Genomic DNA, 11,010 nt, shown 5'->3' on the forward strand with positions numbered 1-11,010 from the left:
AGTGTACAATCTCCAAGTTTCTGCAAATTCTTTGACAATTAAAAATTCAAGTTTATTTGATAAAAATAAAATTGAACAATTCTTGTATCTTAAAATTCTTTCCCAAATAAAAAATCAGTTTTATAAAGTACATACACTATTTTTCAATACTTCGAGTATTTACATAAAATACTCACACAAGCATACATAAAAGCAAATAAAAATCCTAATGACCAAATAAATAAAAAACTAAAACTACATGAATAATGACCAAATTAAATGAATACACTAATCGATCTGAAGAGTTATAACTATTTCTTGCACCACCACCAACAAGAACCAAAAAAATATTTCTCTAGGAACTAGGAAAAATACCAAAAAAAAAAAAAAAAAAAAAAAAAAAGGGAACAACACCAGAAAACATTCAATTTTTGTAAAACTGTTCATTCATCCAAACGCTGTTTCCTCAAGGATTAGGACTTTCATCTTCTGGTAAGGCGGGGAGGTTCAAGTCGAAGTCGTGAACCACGTGCCCATTGCTGTTGCAGTGACTGGAGGCGCCGCCGTCGGATGGGATCACATTGGTTTTCTTGCCGTTGCTGATGACGCCTTCATAGTGCCGCCGCATGTGGCCACCCAAAGCCTGGCCAGTGGAAAAAGTCTTGTAACATCTGTTGTATTCGTGAATCCTACCGCTTGTGATTGCAGCTGTGGCGACGAATTGAGCCCTATCGCGGTGGCTCGTTTTGTGGCCGCCAAGTGCTTGGTACGAGAGAAAACACTTGCCGCACACGTCACATTCGTGCGACTCATGTTTCTGGTCCACGGAAGAGGCTATGATTGCAGAATAATAAAATGGGTCCGTCGATTTCTTTTCATCACCGATGGAGGCAAAAGCGGACTTTGTTCTTTCACTAGTGCTAGCGACAGCGGGATTTACGTCTTCTCTGATTTCAGCGGCGGCTTGACTGATGGTTGGACAAGTAGCGGTGGCGAACTGAGAACAATCACTGTGACTTGTTTCTTGGTCGCCGAGTGCTTGGTGTGACTCCTGTTTCTGGGCCGGCGGAGGATAAGTTTCAATATCATTCATAACATTGACCAAGGCTGAAGCGGAGATTCCTGCTGTTGTTGTTGGGGCCGGCTTCCTCCATTCCCCCGTGGTGGTTGAACGGGTCCAGTAAGCATCGTCGCAGCGTGAAAGCCTAAGGAGGGCGAGGGCTGTGTATTCAACATCTGTTGGTTTACGATAAAAATGCGATCGCTTTCTTTTCTTGAATGATTTTAATCCTTCAGTAACCATTTTCACTGTGTGAAAAAAAATTGATTTGTGGAAGAAAGGAAGGAAGGAAGGATTGATTTCAGATTTTGAGAACTATAGTGTGAGAAGTAGGAGAGTGGTTGAATATATTTATAGGGTTTTCAGGGGTTGGAGTGTACTTAGGATTGGGATTGATTGAATATGGTAAGAAATTCAAATCGTAATTAAGGAATACCGTTACATATGTGGCATTATTTGATGAAATTTCCTTAATTGATATCTTTTTCTCTTCATTACAATCCTAACTACCGAAGATGACTTTATTCTACACTTGGCTCAATTGTTTCACTAATATAAATTTTCAATTTATGGAACTTTGGTATTCTTCTCATTTTGTATATCATATAAATAAAAATTAACTGGATGCTATATGATATTAAAAAATTAGTTTAGTCGATATGAGTTAAATTTGGATGCTTACAAGTTCAATTCAAAGCAACAAACAATTTCGGCACAAAACAAATTTTTCGACTGTTATTTAGCACATCATTGTACTTGAATCTTGTGACGTTCGTGTCATTTAGGCGATGTAAAATTTTTATTATAATGTGTTCATTTGCTTATTTTAACAAAAAAAGTTCTTCCATATTTAAAATTTTCGAATTCACTTGCTCTGTTGATCTCTTGATGTAATTTTGAACGTTAGGCTCGTGTTTTCCTCCCGCTTGTACTTTGATCGATAAAATATGATCGGGGAATCTAGACCTCCCCATTCCGTCTAGATTGAGGCTTTAAAGTCCAATCTATGCTTCTGATGGTTTATATATATATATATATATATATATATATATTATTTTAAATGTGTTCTTTATTTAGAAGGCTCCTTTTAAGCTAATTGACATTGTATTTACTAACTCGATAATAGTAGTATCGGAGACCCGACATGGAGAAGTCCTAGGAGGATTCAAAACTAAAAAGGCTAAATTGAAGGTCTAATGGCTGTATTTATTTTCACTAATGGCCTGTACTTGGTGGGCTATGTGTTCTTTATTTAGAAAGCTCCTTTTAAGTTGACTTTGTATTTGCCAACTCGGTAATAGTAGACTTGATTAAATAGATAAAAAGTGATAGAACATATATGTTATCGAATCCAATTTTAAGTGTCACATCGCAAGCTTCAACTAAAGCTACCATAAATATATATCCTATTTCTCTTTGTTAGATTATTATAGGAAAATTTGCACAATTGGTCAATCTACCATTTAAATACCAAGATAGATTCAAACTTTTGAGAAAGAGCAAGTTGATTCTAAAATCTAAATGACGTAAATGGGTCCAAACTTTGTTAAATAATAGTTATAATGTGGTTCTCAAGAATATTGTATTCTCCCTTCAACTTTCAAAGTGCCAATCCAAGTTGAAAAAAATAGATAAACGAAGGATCAATTAGCTCATTTTAAGTGTTGGTGACTTATGTGCTACTTGCTTAATAAGTTATGGACTAATGTTGCAATTTTCCCAATTTCATAATTGATAAGCAGATTCTTTCCTTGATGCTTCAAGAGAGAGATGATAGATTTTTATGCTAATTCTTTCACAATTATACGGTAAAATTTGTTCGATTTAATGATTCAATTTCTTGTACCAACAAAAACCCTACAAATTCTTTTCTAGAGATAATACATTCAAAATTCAGAACATATTCAATTTCTGGAGGCGCTGCACTCCGAAGTGATCACGCTGCTCTTATTGCCATCATAGTGCCGCCGCTACCACTTGGTTTGAGATCAGATACATTCGTGATGATGGAGTCTTCGGAGGCGGCGGTGTGGTGGGCGGAGGTCTACTGCGGTGGCTGGTTTTGTGGCCGCCGATTGCTTGGCATGACGGAAAAGACTTTCCGCACACGTCACGCTTGTGCGAATGCTTCTGGCACAGTGGAGTAGTGGAAGATGGTTCAATACCCATCTTGTACTCTATGGCTTTGATGGTGGTGGGAGTGGTGGTAATGCTGGCGGCGAGGGGATTGAATTCTTTAGTTTTGGCGGCGGCAGGAGTGGTGGTTGGAGTAAACCATCCTCTAATGGGATCTTCTTCATATGTGAAACCATCTGCTGCTATATGTGGATCTTTCATGATTTCCTGCAGATTTTGAAGTGGGGAAAAAATGAAGCAAAATGAGCAGGAAAAAAGTTGAACCAAATCATGGTTGACCAGTGCTTCAAACTTGTCTTTGCTCTATCAATATCGGGTCGAAATCCTCAAAAGTTTCACAAGAAAAGATCAAGTCCCTAAGGAGTTAGACCTTCATGAATGCAATTAGTAGTCTACTCATCACCCAAGAGCATCAAACCATTGCCTCGAGAACATACCAAAATCATCCAATCCCAGTATTGGCATGTTTGGTTGGGAGGATTGACCGATGTTGGATAGTATTAGGGAAGCAGAAACTTAAAACCTTGTTTGTGATTATCAAGTCGTCCTATTGAATACTGGTCACCATAAATATTTAGCCTCTGAAGGTAAAATTCTTGACAGCGCGACTTCAGACACCTTGTGCCAAGCAAGGTGTTGAAGAGAAAACTCATAACTAGAGCCACCATGTGTGAAACAAACATATGCAATTTAAGTGCCCCCAGGGCATATCTCCCAGTGGTAAAGGGGAGGGCGGATAGGGCTCAGCGCGGCAGTGTGCAGAGTTCGATTCCCCGCAAGGTGGAATTGGCTTTGTTGCAAGCGGGAGTTACCATATGGGTTAACAGTCTTGGCCTATCCATATGCTCTCCACCCTGGCTCCTGGGAGGCACATCCTGCGATTTACCTCCTCCACGATGGCCCAGGGCAGGGTCAGTGGGGGCCCTTAAGGTTGGAGTTCAACCTTTTAACATATGCAATTTAAGTTGAGCAACCACACAATGCATTATTACCTGAAATATCGGACAGACAAAATATGAAGGGATTCGGCGCTGGTCCTTGGAGTCCAACGATGATGAACAAGAAGTCGAGGATGACATAGTACATGAGTCTCGCATTGCCTCGAGTACAGCTCAGACTTCTGAAACGAGGTTCGGTCGTTCCGAAGCCTTCCTCTGGCAGCACCATAGTGCTAGATGAGCTAACTGCTTTGCTTGGTCGACTGGCCGATCCCCAGCTGATACGTCTAACACTTCATTCAAGTGTCCACTTTCGATAGCACATTTAACATCCCTCACTAAATCTAAGGCTGGTTTTGCAGTTAATAGATGTAAAAGTACAATTCCGAATGAGTAGACATCAGATTCAGCTGTTAACTTTTTTTCTTTACCAAATCTTTAATATGAGTCCATGTACGACCGAAAATATAACCCAAGAGAAAAGTATAATAAGATATAGATATTTTCTGGTTTAGGATTAAGCAAACGGAAAATCCTTCAATTATGTAATAATAGACTAAGAAACAAACTTTAATATGCTTCCCAGAGATAAACATAAGTAAAGAAATGAAACAGCATTCTTATATTTATCAAAGGTCACAGATTTATGTATTCTAAAAAAGCCTCGAGATGACTTGCAACAAAAATGGGGTACATAAAAATATATCCGATAGCTACTTCATGTTAGATCTGTGTCTTTGCACAACATTTATGAAAGCAGTAATGGGTGAACTCGCTAAAGTTACAAGAGAAGAGCTTGAATACCAATTTGCAGGCAAGAGTTCAAGATGGGGGCATCTTCAAAACTTGTCCTTTACCCTCCCAACTTCAAATCAGATGATCAACACAAAAACAATAGGATTTCCCTCTTTCCACAGAAAAGAAAGAGAAAAAGAAAAGTCTCATAATCCTTCCATCTCATAAATTAGTTAAAGCAGAAATTTTAATCAGAAGTTGTGGAAATGATAGATGAAGATAATTTCGAAACCATAAAATTTTCAATCGAATTTGAACCTTAATATTACTGAACATTGTTGAATTTTTCTGTAGAAATATGATATGAACTTGTGTTCTTCTTAACTATGTTCAAGAATTAATTATTTTTAGACAAAGTAATAGAGGACAAACAGATCGAATGGGGAAAGTGGCAATTGATATTCTTGCCATAGCATCAAACTTTGATGGTCAAAATTAAAAGAAGAAGCCATGATTAATACACAAAAAGTTGTGAATAGAAAACTTACCCTCAATCTATATTTGTATACGAGATATCCCCCGCCAGCAGCCATTGCCAATCCAATCAAAATAACCCAAACAGCAGCCCACGCAAATTTTACTTCACTAGCCCTCTTACCTGCACATACAAACAGTAATTGGATATGCACTGTTTAAGCATAAGCAAAGCAACAACAATTTGCAAGTGATCTCACTTATGCAGGTATCATGGTCCCGAATATACAACACTTCCCCGCTACAAGTGCAATCATTACTTCCGCATCTATCCTTGCAGCTGCATTCAGGGCATTGGCAGGCTTTCTTTTCTTTACATTCATCAATGTCTGTATGGTTAGAATAAATTATACAAAAACAGAGGTTAATAGGAAAACAATTTACATAGTTCAACAAGAAACGCTTGAACTGTTAGCTCCAGTATTATTGTTTCGCGCGGTTAGTCGCTAACAATTAAAAGGGATCAGACGATTGTGTAAGGGACAAACCTCTTGAGACAAAGTCCCAAAAAGGGGTGTTCTTTTATTGGCAATGACCTTACAATTGAAAATTAAAAACAAAATGCCTCCAAGGGGCGCAAGCACACGAGTTACTGAAAAAAGTGTTTAAGTCTAAGCTAAGGAATTTAAGATTACATGTTCTCTGTTCGAGAGTTTTTGATTCGGTCCTTTGCTCTATGTCTTTTCTCCCTTTTATACTCCATGGATGATCTCTTTGTGATCAACCGCCTAAAAACTGCTTGATCGTTCTACAACTGCCCACTTTTCTCGTAATGGCCAACTTGTCATGAAACTGCCTTTTTTAACTGCTGTCATTACTCTTTGTCGTTCAACCGTTTTCGATTGAATTTCTTGAATCATGGAACGTGATAGGACTGCTTTAATAACTGCACTTCTTGATAACCACAACACTTTATGTTTGCTAAGACCTTGGGCAACTTGAAGATTTGGGCGAGAATAGAGTAACAGCTCTGGGCGACTGCATGGCACTTCATTCGCTCAGATTCTGGGCGACTTGCAAACTTGGACAATGGCGTTACCGCGTTCTTGGACCTCTTTATTTGGGCCTTCATCTTGAATTGTTTGATTGGGCTTCGTTCTTTGGCCTATCTGATTTGGGGACCCTCCAATTGGGCTTCGTTCCTTAGGCCGTTCGATTTGGGCTGAATTTTTATGTGTCAACAATTACCCCCCAATATGGCAGAATTAATACCAATTATTAAATTTTGTCATATTCACTTTGTGTTTCCAGCAACATTCGAAATTTTCAAGAATTTCAATCATTGTTTTCTTCCATAACTTGAAAAGGTGCGACGTTTTGCAAACCCTTATAACCCCCAAACACGCCATTTCACTACACCATTAAATCACGCCTCACTTTTTCGCATCTCTCCCACGATTTATTGTTCATCTTTTGCTTCCCTGCTACGTAACTCTGAAAAAACTCCGTTTCATCCCTAATGGCTACTTCACAATCTCAAGCTGGCGACTCCTTTAGTTTTGATGACTTTCAGAAACTTCTGAATCGTCCATACATAACTCCGAGTTTTCTCGCGCCTGCCAATGTCGAACTCAATGAGTTCTACCTAGGTCCTTTCTTCAACAATGCAGAGAAAGTCGAACAGGCGGCGGTGGGCCAGCTGTTTCCTTGTACTCAAGGCCCTCCATTTCTAAACTCTCTACCGCTGGGGCCACTTCGCGAAAGAGGTATTCGCACTTGGCCTAAATTTGATGTAGCTTTCCGTAGGTGGCATGCTCGTCTTGTGGGCCATGATCCTACTAAGGCACTTTTTGATAATGCTAGGATTTCTGATTCGTTAGAAATCTCTATTCGACCCCTACTTTTGATTCAGCACTTTTTTCGATCGCTTTGAGTTTTTAGTCTTCCGAGTAGAATACCTTTATTTTCCCTCTTGGCCCCATATCTATTACTTTAAGGGATGTTGGGGCCCTAGTGAATCTACCACCTTTGGGCGATACCATTTTTCCTAGTATCTTGGGGTCTGGTGGCGCCCCAAAGTTTGGTAAAAACTACACCGAGTCTTATTCAAGCCTGCAAACCCTTCACAATCATTTGAGCGCTGAGCCTTCCCATACTGAGCGAGTGGCTTTTCTTCTAGTTTGGCTTTGTAAATGTGTTTTGTGTGTGCCAATCATAAAGCCCTCCCTGAGTTATTTATCCATAGCGCACGAATTGGCGCGTGGCAGGCTTTTGAATTTATGTTCTTTCTTTTTGGCTGCCCTTTATAAAGGCATGGCTTCTCTTCAAACTCAATTGAAGAATGGTGCATCTCCCACTGGTAATGGACCTCTTTGGTTCACTCAATTGTGGTTGAGATCCTATTTTCCATTGCTTGGTGCTCCATCAATTTCTCGCTCCTCTGCTAGCTACTATGGGCTAGTCATTGAGCCCTTGGCTCCTGTAAATATGTCTAGAAGGGACATTTTTTCATTCTTTTATTCTTTGGATTCAATCCCTTCCTTTTTTCCTTTTCCTCCTTTTTTGACTCCAAACTATGTGCATCCCCCCTCCATTATAGACAGCGCGAGCACCTCCCTGCTCATTTGGATCCAGTTTTTAATCGGGGGTTATTTCATGACATTTTAACTGGGATCAATGCCAAGGCAGGGATAGAAATTTATGCTCCCCAATTTTTTGCTCGCCAACTTGGTTTCGGCCAAACTTGGCCTGTTCCTCCTTGCTATTCAAGGAACTTGATTGATCGCTTTCATATTATTAATAAGGCGGAGGCAGAGGCTATAAATGCTCGCAATCTTCTTTTAACAAGCTATTTTTCATTAGCCCCCCTCAATTCTAGCCACGTCATCCATCCTCTTTTTGAACAGCTCTGACCGTCAGTGAAGCGCAGATTGTTTGCGACTGTTGCCAATCGTGCCTTTCATTCACTGGACAGCCGAGCATTTCTTCTCCTCCTCCTGTTTTAGTCACTCCTTTGTCCATCTGGAGTCCTTCTCCTCCTCGTCACGCTAAGCAATCTACTCGTCCATATTCTTCTCTCCCTGCCAAGCTTACTACAGCCAAGAGTGCCCCAAACCGCAAACGGCCAGCCTCAGCATCTCTCATTCTGGAGGATGATGTTGATGATGATGATGATACCCCTCTTATCATCAGGAGGAAGGTAATTAAATTGGTTTACTCACAAGCATACTTTTCCATACTTGAAACTTTTCTGTGTGCTGATAATTTATTTGGATTTCTCAGAAAAGTTCAGCTTCTCCTTTAAAGGCTTTGACATCGGCAGTTCCGCTCCCTCATCTTCCGCTGAGGCTGCTTCATCCAAACCGGTTGATGAGGGGACTACGCTTAAAGAGACATCTTCAGTCCCAGAATCCTCATCACAACCCATGGATGAGCCACCTTCTTCTCAAGGCGTCAACCCCCCAAACATCGAAATAGAAGGTAATTCAGTTTTTTGATGCTTTACCTTTGCTTGTGCTATTTGTTTCTGATTTGTTGCTTTTGAGTTCTGCAGATACTCATATGAGTCTGCCCATTGTGGCAACATCTTCTCGCTCAGACAAGGGGAAGTCCTCACGAATGGAGGAGTCACATGTGGTAGATTTGGCTGAGGATATGCCATCTTCCACGATTGTTGATGAGGTAATCTTTGCTTCACTTTTATTTCCATCTTGTTCGTTGTATTGAGAATCTTCAATATTGGCAATTTTCTTTGCAGGATGCTGACAAGATTGTGCGTTCTATCCAAGACTTGTTCACTTCCTGGGGGCAAGTCAAGACATCTCGCCCTGCTCCATCTGATCGTCATGCTGCTTCTTCAAAGGAAGATTTGAAGTTCCTCAAGCAGTCAATATTTGAGTACGTGTCCTTCATGGATATGGACATTGGTAGGGCTAGTACTGCCAGATACAAAGATAAACTTGAGCATTTGAATGCGAAGTTGGAGCAAGCACTGACACTTCCGTCGCTCAATCTTTCTGTCGATTTTAAAGCGACGTTGAAAGTTATCCACTCCGAGGTCCTTTCTTTGCTGGCCAAGAATACTGAACTAAAGGCCAAAAGTACTCAATATCTTCGCGCTGTATCTGAAAAAGAGTCTTTGCGTCTGGAGATCAACAAGGCTGAGGATGAGTTGAAAGAAATCTCTTCCGAAGTCATGATTGAAGACTCTTTGATGGTTAGTTTGGCTGCTCAGATGAAGGAACTTCAAGCCAAAATGGATGACTGCAAGGCGAGAATGGCTGTTAAAAAGCGTAATGCCTCCCAGGGAATTGAGCGAACTAAGTCCTTAGTTGAGTAGTACAAGAAGTTGGAAGTTGATGATGATGTCGTGGCCGAATTGAACATCAATTCCTCTCGGCAGAACGAGGATTGGGAAAAACTTAGGGAACGAATTCATTCGGTGTGAGGTGGACTGTAATCAAGACATATGACGCATTTTTCTTTTGTAATTTCGCCTTTGATTTTCCCTTTGTAACCTTGTTCATCATTAATGAACATATATGTTAACTTCTTGTGTATTCATTTGATGTTTGTCTTTTAATCGTCAATTCTTTAAGCATTTAACTGCTTTGTGCTAAAAATCTTGCACATTTTCTTTTGATATTTCCACATCTTTTCCCAAGACTTTGGGCTATTTAATTCCATTTACTAGGCAGAATGTGGCTACTCATATTCTGTCTCTTCATCTCCACCCCCTATAAATGTACGTATGCTTTGCACTTTCCATCTTCCATTTTCATCTTCATTTTCTCCTTCAAAACCAATTTGCTGCCATTGTTTGGCACTCTGACAATCAATCCGATCCGAAACCTTCGTCTTTCTATAAAAATGGATTGTTTGGTCCGTCCATTTTACTATTTGCCTTGATGTCACCTTTGGTGTGGGAGGTATAGGAAATATTTTTTGGCCAGAAGCAAAGTTTTTACCATCGAAGTTCTTCCCATCGTCTCTTTGTCCTTTACAAGGAGTTGATGATAGAAGGCAATTTTTGGGATGCTTGTGCTTGCTGAGAGTTCTTCTCAGCCTCTTTGCCCGCCATTGTAGCGATGCATTTAGAAAGATGGTGAGGCCAGTCCACCCTCTTACTCGGCGATCCCACCATTGCAGTGATGCATTTAGGAAGGCGGTGCGAGGCCAGTCCACCCTCTTATTCGGCGATCGACCGGGAGATTAGCTTACTTTTAATTGTAGTTTGTAGAGCATCCATTATTTGTATTTTTGCATCTTTGTAATGAACGTTTGATAATAAAGGATTTTATTTGAACGTATTTCGCTCTGACCTTATTATCCTTAATCGTTCAACATATTTTGAATATGCTTTTATCTGTTCACATTCCCATAAAGAAGGAACATATTTTTTCAAATATTTGTCGTTAATGAATCTCACGTGCTTGGTGCCATCTAAATCTCCCAAATGATACGCTCCATTGGGCAACACACTGTTTATTTTATATGGTCCTTCCCAATTGGGCGACCACTTCCCGTACTTTGGATCCTTGCTATCCAAAGGGAGTATCGTCTTCAAAACTAGTTCACCCAGGCTAAACGACTTGGCTATGACTTTTTTATTATAAAACTTAGCCATTCTTTGTTTTGAACTTGTAATCTATCTAAGACGTTCAACTTTAATTCATCCAACCCCAATAA

The 11,010-nt window shown here is 40.0% G+C and overlaps 2 protein-coding genes across 2 annotated transcripts; both read right to left on the minus strand.

Moving 5' to 3' along the window:
- Nucleotides 1-445: 445 nt before the first annotated feature.
- On the minus strand, nucleotides 446-1,282 carry LOC111411230. Its single transcript, XM_023041784.1, has one exon. It carries the CDS (start codon nucleotides 1,280-1,282, stop codon nucleotides 446-448), a length of 837 nt encoding a protein of 278 aa, XP_022897552.1.
- Nucleotides 1,283-2,862: 1,580 nt separating this feature from the next.
- On the minus strand, nucleotides 2,863-4,287 carry LOC111410983 (putative U-box domain-containing protein 50). The gene is made up of 2 exons (XM_023041569.1): nucleotides 4,168-4,287; nucleotides 2,863-3,382 (listed from the first exon to the last, which is right to left on the minus strand). Exons 1-2 carry the CDS (start codon nucleotides 4,270-4,272, stop codon nucleotides 2,996-2,998), a joined length of 492 nt encoding a protein of 163 aa, XP_022897337.1. The 5' UTR covers nucleotides 4,273-4,287; the 3' UTR covers nucleotides 2,863-2,995.
- Between the last annotated feature and the right edge of the window lie 6,723 nt (nucleotides 4,288-11,010).

This window comes from Olea europaea, chromosome 15 (genome assembly GCF_002742605.1).
Source record: "Olea europaea var. sylvestris chromosome 15, O_europaea_v1, whole genome shotgun sequence".
In the NCBI taxonomy this organism is placed as follows: domain Eukaryota; kingdom Viridiplantae; phylum Streptophyta; class Magnoliopsida; order Lamiales; family Oleaceae; genus Olea; species Olea europaea.

Bases quoted from the DNA above. Each gene is read 5' to 3' on its own strand.
- LOC111411230 (XM_023041784.1), bottom strand. From the start codon at position 1,282: ATGGTTACTGAAGGATTAAAATCATTCAAGAAAAGAAAGCGATCGCAT.
- LOC111410983 (XM_023041569.1), bottom strand. From the start codon at position 4,272: ATGCGAGACTCATGTACTATGTCATCCTCGACTTCTTGTTCATCATCG. The intron at 3,383-4,167 runs GTAATAATGCAT...CAAAATCTGCAG, and splicing joins TTGTCTGTCCGATATTTCAG to GAAATCATGAAAGATCCACA.